This window comes from Spea bombifrons, chromosome 3 (assembly GCF_027358695.1).
Source record: "Spea bombifrons isolate aSpeBom1 chromosome 3, aSpeBom1.2.pri, whole genome shotgun sequence".
Taxonomy (NCBI): Eukaryota; Metazoa; Chordata; class Amphibia; order Anura; family Pelobatidae; genus Spea; species Spea bombifrons.
Genome location: NC_071089.1, coordinates 97,994,981 through 98,013,349, shown reverse-complemented (window position 1 = coordinate 98,013,349; position 18,369 = coordinate 97,994,981). Strand labels below are relative to the sequence as shown.

The 18,369-nt window shown below is 41.4% G+C and overlaps 1 protein-coding gene across 1 annotated transcript in view; it reads left to right on the top strand.

Annotated features, from left to right (window-relative positions):
• Positions 1 to 7,766: 7,766 nt before the first annotated feature.
• The window catches only part of WWTR1 (WW domain containing transcription regulator 1), a 48,537-nt gene continuing 37,934 nt past the window's right edge, over positions 7,767 to 18,369 (top strand). Inside the window, exon 1 of the mRNA XM_053459642.1 lies at positions 7,767 to 8,606. Coding sequence (XP_053315617.1) covers positions 8,197 to 8,606 — 410 coding nt within the window. The 5' untranslated portion in view covers positions 7,767 to 8,196. The remainder of the gene's footprint in view (positions 8,607 to 18,369) is intronic.

Genomic DNA, 18,369 nt, shown 5'->3' with positions numbered 1-18,369 from the left:
GATCCTCAAACCTGTTAACCCCTGCTTGTCCACACAGCCATGTGCAGGCTTGGGTCAAAACACCCATGGTCCTGCTGGCACAGGGTAAGGTTTGTGGGACTCTTCCTATAATATACAGCCATAACAATATGACCACTGACAGGTGAAGTGAATCACACTGTCAGTGGGTGGCATTTATTAGGCAGCAAGTGAGCCTTTGGTCCTCAAAGTTGATGTTAAAAGCAGAAAAAATAAGTGTAAGGATCTGAGTGACTATGACAAGGGGCCTGTGACGGGAACGACCTGTACCCCGACTGGGAACACCCGCCAAACGTTTCGCACAGACGTACAGTATATGAAAAAGGTTTGTTTAGTAACTTTTGAGCTTTATAGAATATTTTCTTATGACTTTTAGTTTCTTGATTGAACTGGTTGCTACTTGGGCAGGTAGTCCATGAACCTCAATCAGTATTTTACCATCAGGATAGATTGTTACACAAGTAAGAGGGAGGAGAACTCCTCTGCGGAGACACTTGGTGTAGAGTGTTTCTTCAGCTTCACATAAGATGCTAGTAAGTCTACAACTGAAGGAGGTTAGGAATGTGGTACTCTATTTTATCCATTAAGTTATGGTCTTGAAGTCATGATCAACACAGACAACAGGAAAACACCTCAGGGAAAACACATCATAGATAAAAAAGTTAGGTAGTTAATGCCACTGGTATTTGTTTACAGGTTGATTACAGGTTAAGTATTCCTTTTCCGAAAATGTCTTAACCAGACAAGGGCAGCTCAGATAAGGGATACTAAAGGCTGGAGGGACAGGAAAGCTGGTGCTGGTGTCTGACCTCTCCTGCAGTCCCGTAGAGCCTCCAGCTTGTCTTTCGCTTCTCTTCCATGATGCTGTCGTGCGACTGGCCAGAGAGTAGGGATAATATATCTCCCACCATACTCCGATCCCGGCAAACCAGATCCGTTATCCCAAATTATCCCTTATCCGAAATATTTCTGTTCTCAAGCATTTTGAATAGGGGTACTCAACCTCTATAACATGTGCCCACAAGTTCTCTAAAGGACCACTTCAATTTCATCTGCCAGGCATCAATAATGACCTGTGCAGGACATGCAAACTATCTCTTCATGAGTAATAAGTATTCTCTCCAAGCCATTTAATTATGGTAGTTCCAAGAAGAGGCAGAGTATAAATATTTGCAGTGATTCCTCTATGGCCTAGGAAACCATGAGTTCCTCTGTTAAACAGATTCTCAATAAGAGCCCCATAAGCACCTCCATGCTTACTAGGTTGCCCAGTTGCTCTTAGCACATGACTTCCACCTCATGGAGGTTGAACAGGAGAATATACACTTCAGGGGTTTTCTCCAGAGTGCTATGAATAATTTACTTAAGACCAACAAGCAATTGACTTTGGCTTCACAATGTACTTACATGGTGACTGGTGTGAAGGAAAGCAGGTTTTACAAGAAAGGTTCTCGGAATTTTATACATACACGTATTACACGTTACCTGTAAGGAAAAAAAACATACCAAGGTTTGTAATATTGTATTAATATATTTTAAATTTTCTTAGATTTGTGACAAAAAATTAATCCATCATTTTCCATACTTTAACAGAATGGCAGCACTTTACTTGCACTATATGGCTTATAATAAACCATATTATGCATCCAATCCCAATTGACAGGATAGATCCACATTGACATGATAGATGCAATGACAAATCTGTCACATTTAAAAGACCACTCCAGACCCTTTTTCATGTAAAATTAACAGTGGAGTTCATCTTAACTTATGCAAATCAGTACATGTGTTCTTTAGTATTTTTAATGCATGTATTCTTTAGACTTCTGTCTCATTTAATACCTCCCCTGAAACCAGGAGGTATCAGTATATTAACTTCTTGCACGTGCTCAGTAGTTACAGCATAACTGCCATCACTATATACTGAACACTGATGGTGGTACACCTTAACTTCCAGCACCATATACTGATCCAGACTTTGCAGAAGTACCACAAGAACCTAGAATATCGCAGATGTATTCACAGAGAAAGAGAAGCGTTTCAGCACCTCTCTTTCTCTGCACGCCCAGCAACATCACTGAAGACAGCATTTTCAGGCCAAAGCACACAAGCTTACCTGCCATGTTAAGGAACCCAATTGCAGGTATTACTTAGCCAAACTAAAACGGCTGGAGTTCTACGTCAATTAAATATATGTGATAGGAAAGAGGGTAGGTTTTGTATGCCTCGCCCAATTCTCTTAATAGGGTGCTCAAACCAAAAAGAGGCAGAGTCATTTATATCCTCTAATCCTACAATGACCCTGCATAAAACAGGTGATTTTGCAGGTTAAATGAATGTATACGAAAGTATGCACAAGGTACTTTCTCATACACTCATTGTTTAGGGGCTGCCATGGACACTGGAGCATTCATTTAAGAGCAACCTCATGCTCCCGAAATGACCAAGAGAACAAAGTATAAAACAAAGTATGAAAAGAAGCTACATATGTGTCATATATCTTAACAAGGACCAAACTCATTTTATTCACCAATATATATTGGTGTTTTTTCAGCACAATTATGGCTTTCTTTTGAAATGATAATTTGATATACCGTATTTGCTCGATTATAAGACAAGGTTTTTTCCAGAGCAAACGAGGGGTCTTATAATCGAGGTCGTCTTCTAATCAGACCTCATTCTGCTGGGGCCGTGCTGCTTACCGGGCTTTGGTCGCGAGCAGCGTCTCTGCCACTAGCAGCAGGAGAACAGGAAGGTAGCACAATCCTCACATAACTCTACCTCCCCCCTCCTTCCTCTGGGGGCGGGGCCAGAGAAGTTGCTCGCACAGCTGGGCCCCTGCAGAAGTCTGCAAGTGGGAGATCTGCAGTTCAGGTAAGGGGGTGGGGGAGGGTTTTTGTGATTAATGTGTGAAGTATGTGTGATTAATGGAATGAATGAGTATTTAAATGTTTGTGAATGAGTGTGTGTGTGATAGCATGGATGTGTAAGGGGGGTGGTGGTGGTAGCATGGCATAGGGAGGTTGTAATCACACTACTATCATCCCCAGGTTCCAGCATGTACTGGCTGCCTTGGCTTGATAGAAGTGTGATTGCTGTTAGCAGTTATATATATATTTATATATATATATATACCTCCAGAAATGCATTTTAACCCCCTATATGCCACTCAGCCCCATGATATGCCTTTTAACCCCCTATATGCCAGAGTGGCATATAGGAAGGTATAAGACATTTCTGGAGGCAGAGTGGCATACAGAGGGTTAAAAGGCACATCATGGGGCAGATGTGCATAACTGGGGGGGAGCAGGTTGGCAAATAAAAGGAAATAAAAAATATATTTTTCTCAATCATAGCTTTTATTAAATATGAAAATTAGTTTACATGAATTAATATTTACTAGTAAAACTTTTTTCCTATAGGGTAGTCTTATATTCAGGCTTTTTGTTTTTTTCCTAAATTAATATTTTGATTTTGGGGGGTCGTCTTATAATCAGGGTCATCTTATAATCGAGCAAATACGGTATAAACCATTATTTAGTATGAAAAATATCTAAAAATGTGGGGAAAATTAGGACAAAAGGAAAACTATTTCACAGTTTCATTAATCTATAAAAGCTATATAGAACCAGTGAAAATGAAAAAACAGAAGTGTATTTAGTTATTTGTCCTGTTTTTGGAAACACCTCATATGCCTGGTATTTTCATTTATTTTTGCACTTACAGGGTTAAATATAAATGAAGCGCATTTCTGTTTCTAAACAAGATTTTTTTTAAATGTGGTATGCTGGGAGTTGCGCTCCAATAGCGGCCAGAAAAAGAAAAACTGCTAAACAAAATTATATTTTTTTCGAAAGTTGACATCCTAAAGTATTTTACTAGGGGCGATTTAACCATTTTAGTGCCAGTCTGTCCAAAACATTGCAGTAAACTTTCTTTTTTTTTTAAAAAACCCATTCTATCCAAACACAGTATTTGAGTACATTTCTTTCCCTGGTTACATGAAATTACTAAAACAACTTGTGATTTCTATTCAGAAACACCCTGAAAGCACACAGCGCAAGGACCTCAAAGTCACCCCCTTACCTTTCAGTTTGGCGAAAATAGGGGTTAGCTGATAGCATAAGGGGTAACACTAGGATCGTGTTGATGGATAGTTATAGTTACCTTTAGATTTTAGGTTACAGTACTGTATAGTGTTAGGGATGATGATAAAATTAGGTCCCTGGCTATTGAAGTGAGATGGATCAATGATTAGTGGTCACAAAGGTCATTAGTCAATGGCCAAATAGCATTTTATTTGGTCCAATAAATATAGTAATATATATATATATATATATATATATATATATATAGTTACATAGTACATAAGGTTGAAAAAAGACCTAAGTCCATCAAGTTTAACCCTTCTACCTAACCTTTCTACTCTTGATCCATATATATATATTGTAAGTGACAAGTTTAGACCACCGACATTGACCAGGAAGACCGATCAATAATCAGTGAAAAATATCAGGTGATCAGGTAATAATTATGTATTCAATTTGTTTTAATAATTTGTGTTTTTTATTATTACCTTAGATTACCCCTCTTTCTAGGGCATGGTCATCCAGGGGCTGCCCTAATGATCAGAAGACTCCTATTAGCCAGGAGTGATCTGATCATCAGCCCATTTTGCACTGCTGCAGATCCCTAACTCACAGCAATTGACCTAGAAGCACCCTTGACTTCCAGGTCAGTGCTGGTGGTCCATTAGAGCACAGCATTGACTGATATTTATCTAATCAATCATTTCATTAAGTTATGTTTCTTCTCCTCACTCCTCCTTCCAAATAATGTCTGAACCTATCAACAACAATCAGCAACCTAACAACAGGGAAGAGAGTGGGTAGGAATAATCATGCAGGTCCTGAGGAATAAGGCATATCTGGGGGGCAGAGTGTCATACGGGGGGGGGGCAAAGTGGCATATCCTGGAGACAAAGGGATATAGGGAGGCAAAGTGGTATATCCTGGAGGCAGAGTGGCATTTAGCAGAGTGGGGCAATTGCCCCATGCGGCACTTTTGAAGAGGCGGCACTTTTCCGCCCCAAGCGCCTTTTTTTTTCTTTTAAAGCAGAGGAGAGAGAGGGGCGGCGAGTGGTTTTCGCTTACCCACTCGGCGCCCCTCTCTCTCCTCTGCGAGCCCTCTAGCTCGGTCTCGGCTAGTAATTCTGAGCGCCGGAAAATGGCGTAATTTCCGGCGCTCAGCAGTAAAGCAGTGCGCACCGTGGCAGAGCAGGGAGACTCGCCGCAGGACTGCTGAAAGGTAACTGCAAAGGGGGTGGGGATAGGGTAGATAATAGGGAGGGAGAGGAAGGGTAGATAATGACCCCTGGCATTGGCAGGGGGGGCAGCATTTTAAACTTCGCCCCAGGTGGCATTATGTCTTGGACCGGCCCTGGGTATGAGGGATATGAGGGGGCAGAGTGGCATATAGGGGGTATGAGGCATATCAGGAGAGGGCAGAGTGGCATATAGGGGGTTTAAGGCATATCAAGAAAGCAGAGTAGCATATAAGGGGTTATAAGGCATATCTGGGGGGCAGAGTAGCAAGCCGTGGGGCAGATATGCATAACTGGTGGGCAGGTTGGCAAATAAAAGGAAATAAAACCAAAAAAATGCATTTTTCTCAATCATAGTTTTTATTAAATATGAAAAAAATAGTTTACATGTGAATTAATATTTACTAGTAAAACATTTTTCCTATAGGGTAGTTTTATATTAAGGCTTTTTGTTTGTTTTTTCTAAATTAATATTCAAATTTTAGGGGGTCATCTTATAATCAAGCAAATACGGTATGTAACTAAAAATGATCCCCTTAGTTTTTTGTTGTTGTTGATTTTGCTTCTGCATCAGTATGTTAAGTATAGCTGTGTCTTTATTATTATCAGTTTCAGTTAGTATTATGACATCACCGACTTTATTCTGACATTGTTCCTTGTTTATGCATAGTACAGCTACCGTGTTTCCCCGAAAGTAAGACAGTGTCTTACTTTCTTTTTATCCCTAAAAGCCCCACTATGTCTTACTTTCGGGGTATGTCTTATATTGGGAAAAAATTGTCCAATTTTTTTTTTAACCATAAAATTAACATATACACCAATCCACACGTATACACAAATCCACACACATATACACTAATCCACACACATATACACTAATCCACACACATATACACCAATCCACTCTCACTTAATGCTTTCCTACCTTTCCTTTCTTCTTTCAGCTTCTTTTCCTCCTCTTCGCTCCTCTTCTTCAGTTCTTGTCTCCTTCCGGGTCAGAGGGCACGGACAGCGGTGGGCGCGGCTTCAGTGTTGTGCGCCGGGATCTGACAAGAAACCCCGGCGCACAACAGCTGTTGCCGCGGGGATCACAAGGGAGCGGTATCGGAGGTCATTAACAGACCTCCGGCTCCCTTGAGTGATCTTAAGCCGGGTTGAACCCGGCTTAAAATCACTCAAGGGAGCCGGAGGTCTGTTAAAGACCTCCGATACCGCTCCCTTGCGAGCCTGCTCCTCCAGCGGCGGACATTACTGTCCGTCTCTGGAGGGGTGCCGGGTGCCGCAGGTTGGCACCCCCTGGAGTGTGGCGCCCTGTGCGGTCGCACACCCCAAAGGTCGGCCCTGCTCTAAGTTAAATAAAGTTTTTTTTAACTTTATTTAACATGGAGGATGTTAAATAAAGTTAAAAAAAAACCCCGATGTTTTAATTTAAATCCTGTGCGGCCGCAGACACGTAAGGCCGGCCTTGGTGGGGACTTCCCGGCCCCTTAGAGTGGCGGACCCGGTCGCAGGTGCGGCGGGCCTAAGGGGCAGGCGCCCCTTATGCCCTGCGTTAATGCGGCCGTAGGCAAATCCCCCGTGTTTCCCCGAAAGTAAGACATATGTCTTACTTTCGGGGTACGGCTTATATTAGCCGACCCCTCTGAAACTCCCGATACGTCTTACAATCGGGGGTGTCTTACTATCGGGGAAACACGGTAATATCGCATATAGAGTGGGTGCTATAAACTAATCCAATTCCTATGACAGATTCCCTGGCTAAAACCCCCTTTTTTATTTCGGCCTGGTTGCTGCAAATATGCTTTTTTTTAATCAGTAATATTTTTATAAATGTGAGGGGTGTATATTGCTCCCCAAAGCCAGGGCCTTAATGAGGATTTTGGGGGCCCTTTATGGATGTATGGGTTTGGACCCCCGCCTGTTATCTAAAGATACACAGCTCCTTTAAAAGCATAAGCGCTATAGTAGAAATGGGTCGGTTAGTGGTATCAGAGACTGCCCTTAAAACCCCATTGTAGGTCTTTCCCACAGGTTTGCAGTGTGTGTGGGGGGTTTGCAGTGTGTGTGGGGGGATTGCAGTGTGTGTGGGGGGGTTTGCAGTGTGTGTGGTGGGGGGGTTGCAGCCCCTCTGGACTCTTTGCTGGCACTAGATAAATAATAATAATAAAATAGTAATTTGCCAGGGAAGGGTTAATGGAGTGTGGTTTGGAGACTCCAGGCAGACTCCTGCACGTTTTCACCCACACTGTAACCCGAACTGTACGTGGGAGTGGAAGCCTCGGGCTGTTGCCCTGTAAGGTAAAGTCCCGGTCTGGAAGAAGGAGGTTCCGCAGGGCAGGGCAAGCTCAGGCTCTTGTTGCCCGTCCTACACACAGATTGCAGCTCATGCATAATTCAGGACAGGGGAAAGGTTTCAGCCCAGAGACGCCTCTCCCTGTCCTGAGACATTTTCCTTCCCAGTTTGAGACATCCAGATCGTCAGAGAGGACGTGTGGACCAAGGCACCGAAATACCCCATTTGCTATGAACTTTTAACCGATTATCCCCCACCCCCGGGAGCCGATCCCGGTCAGGGAGAAGAGAACACTTTTTTTTCCTTTGCTGACGTCACAATGCTCCTGGACTTCATTGGAACTTTGAGTTTCTCAACATTCTGATTGCTGTTTAGCATTGTTGTGATTGCGGTTACTGCACGCGCATTTAGCCGTTATTTATTTCGCACAGAGTGAAATCCGGACTCCGTCCGTTCTCTTTTTGACCGGTGTCCCTTCCTGACACCGCGAACAGTGGTTTGATCGCTCGGTGTAACGGTAGTTTGTCACGGGTCGGTGTATTTCGATTGGAAATAAAAGAAAATGAACACAAATCCAGGTATCCCCCCGCCGGGACAGCAAGTGATCCATGTCACCCAAGATCTAGACACCGATCTGGAGGCTCTGTTCAACTCCGTGATGAACCCGAAGCCCAGTTCCTGGAGGAAGAAGATTCTCCCCGAGTCGTTCTTCAAGGAGCCTGATTCGGGATCTCACTCTAGACAGTCCAGCACTGATTCTGGAAGCCACCCTCCGAGGCTTGGGATTCAGCACGTCCGATCGCACTCATCCCCCGCTTCCTTGCAGCTGGGGGCCGGTACCGGGACCGCACCGAGTCCTGCTCAGCAGCACGCTCACCTCCGCCAGCAGTCGTACGATGTGACAGATGAGCTGCCTCTTCCACCGGGCTGGGAGATGGCATACACTCACACCGGCCAGAGATACTTCCTCAAGTAAGTGGGCTGCTGCCCCTCTCCCTCTCCTCCACTGTCTCTGTTCTTCCTTCTTTAGGCCAGACTTTCAAGAGTTCAGTTCAGTTAACCCCTTAACCACTGCTGGGTCATGGAATGCCAATGCCTATGATGTCTAAAGAGTTTTACAAAGAACAGAAAAACACTCCCCAAAGAAAATAAAGGTTGGGGTGGGAGACATGGAACTCCCTATCCCCACATTACCACTGAATTCAATGTTGGCAGTGATTTTATTTTGAACCACAATTTTACACAAGTTTAATTTTTAAAGTGTGTTTATTACACAAGTGGCACTCACAGGGTTAACCACATGGAAGAAGTGTGGCTAATATGTTAGACAAATAATAATGTCATGTCAGTAGATTAATGCTGTTATAGGGTTCCAGATTTCTCTAATGCTTTCTAGACCAGGAGGCGACCACTGGGGCTGTGATCCTAAAGGAGGCATTAAAGTTTGGAAGGATCTCCATACATGCTCTGTGTACCTACAGCAAACACGAGGTTGCGCAATACTCTAGAGCTTATGTGTGTTACATGGAAGCGTTTATTCTGTAGATGAGACATATTTACAGTATATAAAAAGTATTGGGGTCACTTTAGCCCGGTCATTCTCACTAAACATGTGTTCAGTAAGACCCCCAGCCCAGATATTAGGAGTAAACCTATACTTATCTGATTCCTTTTGAGATTCTGATACAGATTACTGGAAGTGGGGATGATGATCTCAAACCGCTAAGCAGAGCCAAGTCTAGACCTCAGTCTGGGTATTTGCTATCTGAAGTCCTTTTAGGAACACAAGTGTCCCATCACACCTGCCAACTTCAGGAACAGTGCCTGATTTTGGCTCTGAGTCCTAGGCTGTGTCTCGGATCATAATGTGTCCTTAAATCTTCCTGTTACCAGATCATTTATAAAAGGGCCACCATCTTTTACAGAACATCACGTCAGTCGCATGCAAAAAGTTACCTAGGGGCCAAATTAGACATGGAGGACCAAGAGTGGGCAATCTATAGAGTGTGGATTCTACACCAGTAGCTAAGACTTTTGACCCACATTTCCCCTGAATCCTGAGCATCCATTTTCCCTAGTGTTTGGATCACATAGAATGTAAACACCTAACCATGGAATTTGATGGCAGATAAGAACCATTCAGCCAATCTAAACATCAAGCCTTACTTGGTCCTTGGTGTTGTCTTAAGTTCATGAGATCCACATCTACTAGAGGTTTGCTCTATATACCTACCACCTTCAGAGTGAAGCGATAAACTTGTAAGGTAAACGTATAACTTGTAAGAAATAACCGTCCATTGCTTTTAAAAGGTTTTCTCTTGACCTTACGTGGTACCGTGTCGCACGCTGCACTATTACTTTCAACACCTTGGCACCCAAGCGCTGAGCTTTCCTCCATGATCGCAGAGGGTATTTAAAGAACTGGCGTTGATTTGTAACCTTAGCGATTGCTTGGATCTGCAGCCGGTGCTGTGCTTGTTAGGTTTTTCTTCTCATGGTCTGTCAATGTTTACATTAAACAGCTGAGAAAGTGAACTTGTGGTGAGGTGACCCTGTACCGTGTAGATACCATGCCAGAAGTCTGCTGCTTTACTTCTCTAGGCACTCCTGTGTAGCAAATCGTTAACCTCTGACACTTCAGACATTCTTGCCTCCCCAGCCACACACATAGTATGTTTACGGCTATATATATATATTATATATAAATATATATATATATGTGTGTATTTATATAACATATAGTCTGCAGGCTCTTTCTAGAATGAGTTTGGTCACCATAGGTTACAAATGGATACATAGAGGATGTCAGCAGTTAACAACCAGTTGGTCCATCTAGTCTACTTTTTTTTAATTATTAATCCTTTAGGACAGGTTTATGCACATGTCGAGCCTTTGGAATTGCTTCCACTGGAAGTCTGTTTCAGGTATCTACTACACTTTAGGTAATGTAGGATTTTCTTACATTACTCCACAGTCTCTCTCTACTCTTTTCATTAAAAATGCTTTTGCAAATGAAAAACAAACACAAATTGAACACGGATAATTTTCTCTCGCTCGTGTGGTTATTTGTATTAGTTTTATAGTCAGTGGTATTTTGATTTCTCGGCTCTGATATTCTCCAAAGGCATAGATCGGGGCGTTTTAAATTGTCCTCCACGTCCCATCATCCCACAGGAGAGACTGCGCTGTAATCCTGTCGTCACAAGTGGGAAGTTGTGCCACACGCTGTGGATTGTTTTAGCAGGCTGAGCATGGACCTCTACTATCACAGACACCGCTTTAAAGGAACAGTCACGGCAATTTGGTGTGTAGAGGTCCACGACCTCCTCCTTCCCCTGAAGTGTCCTTACGTGAAACGCTCTGCAGGAAGCCTAAGCCCTTTCAGCTTGATGCCGCGTTAGTCTGCATGTCGGGCTAGTTTGCCATTGTGCCTAACAAGTGCCAGACTCTGTTGCTGGGGGAGAAAGCTTTGAAAGAACTGAATGAGTTTGTGCACCCCTGAAAAAAAAACCATCTAGTGTTACTGCCCCTTTAAAAGAGGACGGAGCTAGCCTTTAATTGAACTTGGGTCTAAAATATACTAAAAAGATGTATTCACATAGGTTTTAGGGACCTCAGAGGTCTCTTCTTTAAATGTAATCCTTTTATTTTTATTAATAGGTAGTAGAAGAGTCTAACTATACAATTGACCACAAAAAACATTGCCTAATTTGTAACAGTAATTAAGTTTTGTTTATTTTTTCGATACAGTTTCTTTTCTAAGCATTATAATGAAACTGCTTTTTGTTTTTAACTCTTCCTCTACTTTGTTCAGCAGCTTCACGGCTTTCCACGCAAACGGTAGCCGGCCGCCATTAATTGAGAGATCAAAGAAGTAGACATAAAGCTAAAATGAGTCTATTCTCTCTGCTTCTTGCCTCTTGAGGTCTTTCCTTCTGCTCTAGTCTTTTTTTGCATTTCACTCACTGACATCTTTTCCTCACTTTTTAATCTTCTTTATCTTTTTTCTTTTTATCTTCCTTGTCTTGTCATAAACGCATACATATACACTCTTACATACATAAACACATATGTATACACGCTTTCATACATAAGCGCATACATATACACGCTTACATACATAAACACATACATATACACGCTTTCATAAATAAATGCATACGTATACACGCTTTCATACATAAACGCATACATATACACGCTTTCATACGTAAAGGCATACGTATACACGCTTACATACATATACGCGCTTTCATACATTAACGCATACGTATACACGCTTACATACATAAACGCATACATATACGCGCTTTCATACATAAACGCATACGTATACACGCTTACATACATAAACGCATACATCTGCACCCTTTCATACATAAACTCATACATATACACGCTTTCATACATAAACTCATACATATACACCCTTTCATACATAAACTCATACATATACATGCTTTCATACATAAACTCCTACATATACACGCTTTCATACATAAACGCATACGTATACACGCTTACATACATAAACGTATACGTATACATGCTTAAATACATAAACGCATACGTATACACGCTTACATACGCATGCACACATACGTATGCACACTTATATACGTATGCACACATACATAAACACATACGTATACACGCTTACATACAGAAACACATACATATACACGCTTACATACATAAACGCATATGTATACACGCATACATATTGTGGAGCAATTAGTGCAGGGCCCTCATAACGCCGGGCCCCTAAATCAATTGCTCCTCGTACTCCGCTGTTAATCCGGCCCTGGCCGTACCCGTAGCCCTCTATATAAAGTAGTCTGTATTTCCCTCAGTTGGTATCTTTGGTACAGCACCATGCTCCATAATGTGCTCATCTTCTATCAACAAATCCCAATGTAACATCAGATTCTAAGACACCGGCGGCACCGGCTGGGGTAATAGTCAATGGAAAATTACAATTCATTTGCAGGGTGTTTTTTTTTTTTTGCCTTAATTCCCCAATGGGAACTATTAGAGCTTAACGAATATTCTGCCAAGTGTTTCACGCAGCATTGTGGAGCGCTGCTAGACACGTAAGATTAGAGTTTGTGATGGAAAATTCCCAGGTTCCGCCGTGCCCGGAGTGTCGCCTTCTTGTAAGGGATATCCTAAGAGTAACTCATATGTAGGAGTCCCTCCTCAGGCCGGATCATATTCCTATGTTATGTAGTCATGTATACGGGCAGCCCCTTTTACCTGCTTTCTAAGCACGCTTGACGTCTAGTAGTTACAGATTTACTTTTCATTTTGATAATTTCTCATTAAATTTCTAGTATAATATGCCTGAAGACCTGGGTAGTCCCAAAAGCTTGCAATCTACGACGCTTAGGTTAGCCAAAAAAGTTGTCCTCTTTACCAGATTTGCTCTCTTCTCTTTCCACTGCTGACATGGCAAAAAAAAAACAACCACTTGTCTGCAGGGGGGGGGGGGACCCTGCAGCCTGAGTAACACATGCTGTGAATGTTATTTTAATTTCTGTTTGCAGGTAATTGATGATTTGAAAAGCCCGTGTCTCGCACAAACAAACCATGCTGGCCGTATGTAGCCGAAACACAGAAGAGCGCCTTAGGAATGGTCTAATATCCCGAGCCGTAAACAATATTTGCGCAACCATGGGGCTGGAACGGAGGGGGGGGGTGAACGCGGAGTGGGAATCGTAAATTAATTTATCATTTGGGAAAGCATGGTCACAAAGCAAACAGTTACTGTGTATATTCACTAACCCATGAGTTAGGGGGCAAACTCTCTCCTTTTTACCTCCATTCACTATACAAGTCCTACTCGGCACTTCTTGCAGGAGAAGATCGCTAGAATCGAAACGTTGAATTCTTCTGCATTTTTTTTTTACTTTACTGAGAGGGTGGTAGATGAATAGAACAGCCTCCCATCAGACGTGGTAGAGGCTAATACAGTGAGGGAATTTATACATGCATGGAGTGGTCATAAGTACTGATTAATGGATAAATACAGGCAGACTAGACAGGCCGAATGCTTCTTATCTGCTGTCAAATTCTACGTTTCTATGTTTCTTCTAAAATAGATAAATAGAATACTCCAGTAAGATTGAGAGTGCTACTACCCCACTTCATGCAATAAATTGTTATATTATTATACCGGTCTTGGATGAACATGGAATTCCTACCTTTGTATCTATAGAAATGCCCCCCCCCATAGGTCAAGTGTTGGAATTAGGCATGGTCGGATTTAACCCCTTAAGGACAATGGGCGGTCCCTAAGCCCATTGAAAACAATGCATTTTGAGCCTGGGCTTTGTCATTAAGGGGTTAAAGTATTTTTGCTATAAGTTATCTATGCTATAAAAAAAATAGTAATGCTCAAGCAAATATGAAGGATTAAACCTAGGATGTTTTAAATGTAATATGGGGTACCATTATTTTATTCTCATCCGTGTGTTTTTTGGTCAATGGACATTTGGGGATATATATATATATATTACACCTTAATGTAACAATGAAATATTTACTTATTATATATTACATTTAATTACATTTATAGAGTTCTAGCAGAGGGTCATACTAAGTATCCCTTTGGCTAAATAATTTACAGTGATGAGCTGTAGGACATTAGATGTATTTTGATCTACACAAAAGTTTCTTTGTGCAGAGATCACAAAGCCGATTCTACGGCATTTCCTATATTGCCTTTAATTTGGTCCTTTTTTGAGGATCGGCTCGCGCTGCCCGCAGTAAGCCGAGACGCCGCGATGGGAAAGCCAAGTGTCCCAGAGTGGTCTTTCTATAATTACAAGACTCACACTAGAGGTCGAGTGACAACTGTATAGCCCAGTTGGCAAAGCTCCTCCGGTCTTGTGTTTGAAGTGGAGATGAGTGGAATGCGGAGTAGCTGCTCATCCTATAGCAGATGCTGCCTCTCCAAAGCAACGGAAGAGACAAACAGGGGCAGTGGTCCATCCTAACATCAAGTTAATATTTATACCTCAAGCTGTTACATACGCTAGATCAAGGAGGAACTGTACCTCCAACAATGGCTGAGAGTGATGGGTGATAAGTGATTTGTAGCCCAATAGTAGCAGAAGATCTGCACAATGTCTGTCCTGATTGTATTGAGAAGACACAAAGAATGCGTATAGCAAATAGTTAGAATATTCTCTTGTAGAGTTATCCAAAAGTCTCAGTTACTTACAAATCGTAATAATGATTTTATTCGGAACAATAAAAAGGAAAACAAGCAAAACTAAGTATGATAAAAGCTTATAGCAAAATGGGAACATGAAGTATTCTTGTGCCAGATTTCCTGCCCCCAGGCTTCCATTTAGAGGGCACCAGTTGAAGTCATAGTGACGTACGAAGGTTTCTCGTAGGCTTATGGGGCCACCACTGGCACGAGAGCCTGCAGATGGACTTCTATGGAACAGATAATTATACGCGTCGGGGGAGGGTCGTGTTCTCCATCAGTGTATTAATGGTGGTTTTGTCAGGAGGTTACAAGCCAACAATAAACTTGCATGTGAAAAGCTTGAAAAAGTTGGAATTTGAAGCCCATGACTGGGAGACAGATCCAGTAGCGCGCATAGAGCTTCCATTGTTTCCACTGTTTGCCTTTTGCTTACATTTTAATAATTATTGAGTAGCCGCTGATTATTAACTGAGATTGTGTTTAGCATTGTGAAAAAGAAACCTGCATTCCAGTACTTTTGAGGACAACATGATACTGGCATTCACTGTCATAAATTGGCAGAACATTTATTGGTATTTCTTTGGAAACTCATTTGCTGGAAGCGTATTAAAGGTGCTGTTCCACTGAGACAAAATATTAATTGCACTCCTTAGAATAATAGGCAAATAATAGGGAGATCGATCATTGTATTCTTTCTTCAGTAGGTTTAATTATGTTACAATAACACAAAAGCTTTAAATAACCTTTTTCTCAGTTTCTTTTAAGCGCCTGTTTTTGGATGTAGGGTAGAAGAAGAAGGGACTGAAGCCCCAAGATGCTTGTACATTTGTATAATGTAACAAATAAACATGGTGTTGTAAGGACACCTTGGTGAATATGCGGCATCGGCTTGTACTTTGGATTATTGTGTAGAATAGATTAGTTAATGATACACGCAGCACCCAAGGAGTGGTTTCCAGATGAAGGCACCAACAAGTGACTGATAATGCCCCATCACTTTAAAAAGGGTCATCCTCTTAAGAGCCGCTTTCAATTTCAGGAAACATCTAGAAGAAAATGATTTCCCCTTTAAGACAAAAAAGAAAAATATGGACGTTGTCATGCAAGTGTCAACAGAGAGGTATATCCATCGAGTTCTGTAGCAGAACAGTGGCGCCTTGGTTCTGGAATTTGTCAAGCTCTACAGAAATGCTTGGAAACCGGCACGCCAAGGTCTGCTTCAGAATAAGCAGAGATGACACACTTTCAGGAGTAGGCTACCCCACTTAAAATGAAATGCAGACTAATCCACGTGTCCATTACAGAGCTTGTCACTGTGCTGGAGGACATAATGACGGTGTACAGTAGCCAACAGAGCCGATATTCACTTTCACACATGTTCAATATTATTCTTTGTTATTATTATCTTTTATTTATTAAGCGTGAACAAATTACTTAGGGCAGTTAGCACATACATAACGAATATACATTAATACACACAGACACATCTGTGTCTTTTCCTACTACTTTTCAAAAACATTGTACTGTTTTTCTGTTTGAAAACAATTTTATTTTTGGCGTAATATAATGCACCTTACGTATTAACCATTTGTGTGCTATCTAGCTCTGTTACCATAGCCTTATCTGCTAGGTAAACACTCTGACTCCTTACCATAATGACTGTGGGAAATAGAATGGTTCAGTCTTAATCACCCAGTCTGACTAAAGAAAATCTGTGGAGGAAAGGACTTCATTAGCGTCGTTCAGTGTGGTGTCTGAGCAGGGAAAGTCACCTAAAATATCACACGACTGACAAAAATGGCGGCCTCCAGGTCGGGTTATAGGAACAAAAAGAGATAAAACCAGGTTTTTGTTGATTACTGTATCCAGAGATTATTTTTGTGTGGGACTTTAAATAGTGACCTATGCATTGTGTTTTAACAGATCACTTTATGGTACACAATTTGCATATGGTAAACGATCATGCTAGAAACAGATCAAGTAAATTTATTTTTTCCTCCTCGATTTATAGGGTCCTGCATATTTGTTTGCAGCATGAATAAATGTCTTCTATGCTCTGCGTTCACGGACATAAAAAGGCAGATAGCCTTCCTTTGAATTGTGAATAGCTGTCGAAAAGAAAAGTAAAACTATCCTGAAAATAAATTAAATCGGTACGTGCGTAATGGCCAGGATCAGGGTAGGGGGTTATTCTTCCATAAAAACGCATCAGAAAAGTTTTAGATGTTATTGGAGTCGCAGTGTGGCCTCGGGGGCCTACAGAATCACTCTGCAGTATGTTCATGGTGATGACTTCTTGAGTTCTATTTTGGTCTTCACTGTAAACTTGCAGCATACTGAGGGGCCATGGTCGCTCTTTGGTAACGTTGTAATCCGATTCCAGACCTAGATTTTAAAGTCACAGACTCGATTTTCGAATGCTCCATAACAAAGTGTGCTTTGTGCTGTACAAACAAGTTTTGCCCAACAAAGAAGACACACCAAACTGATGCCTTTATTTTCTTTTTTCACTGAACTTATTTCCAGTGGCCCTTTGTTTCCTACTTAGTTTAACCTGTCAGGTTAGTTTCTATTTGTTCTCTGGTACAACATTTAGCAATTCTCAAAATTCACATCATTTTGAGAAACTTCTTAGTTTCGCTTAAACATTTTTAAAACGTTTGTTAAAGTTGAGTGGTCAGGAGTTCTCTTGCTGTTACAGACTGTAAAGCTTGATTTGGTGGTTCATTAAAAACTTTGTTGGTGTTAACTGTGGTGGAATTATATGGCTTTGCAATTCAGCTCCCAAACTGATGTCCTAATTGATTGTGGATACTAGGATGTTAAAACCTTTGCACCATATAGTAAGATGAAGTATGAAGTCTGAAGAAGCCATTGTGAATGAATTAGGAGTGTTGTAGCCATCCTTAGCCTTATTAGTTGATACATAGTATTAAATAAATAGCAAAATAACACAGAGGTATAGAGACATCAAAAGAAACATCAATCTACATAAAAGTTATCCCACTGCTGGCAGTAGCACAAGGCATGTAATGAGCTTCTGCTGTGGCAGTGACCGACACCGATATTTTCTTTGATCTTATTAGATCTGCAGTGGTTTAAATATGGAATCGGCACACTCTGAGCTGGTATTACGAGTTACGTTTCCTACATTATTTTTGTATTAGATTAGTTGAATGGCTTACTTGTAAGTAAGATTTTAGTGTGCAATCATCTTTTTCTGTATACATCTAGCTTTCAGGTGGCTCATTAAATTGAGATGCAGACCATCTGTGAGATGTTGCTGTTAAAAAGTAATATATCCCAACTCTTAAAATAACTCGTAGTTTAAAGCATGATTAGAAAACATTATATCCATAGAGCTAGTATGAAGATCTAAAGAATTCTTCTGCCAATGCCTACTTTATTAAATGTGTTCGTCAGCTACTTTTAAGAGCTTATTCTGTACGTTATTAAGACCGTGAAACCATGCCTTCTCCCTTGCTGAGATTCTGGGCAGTGAACAAAGACTGGCAG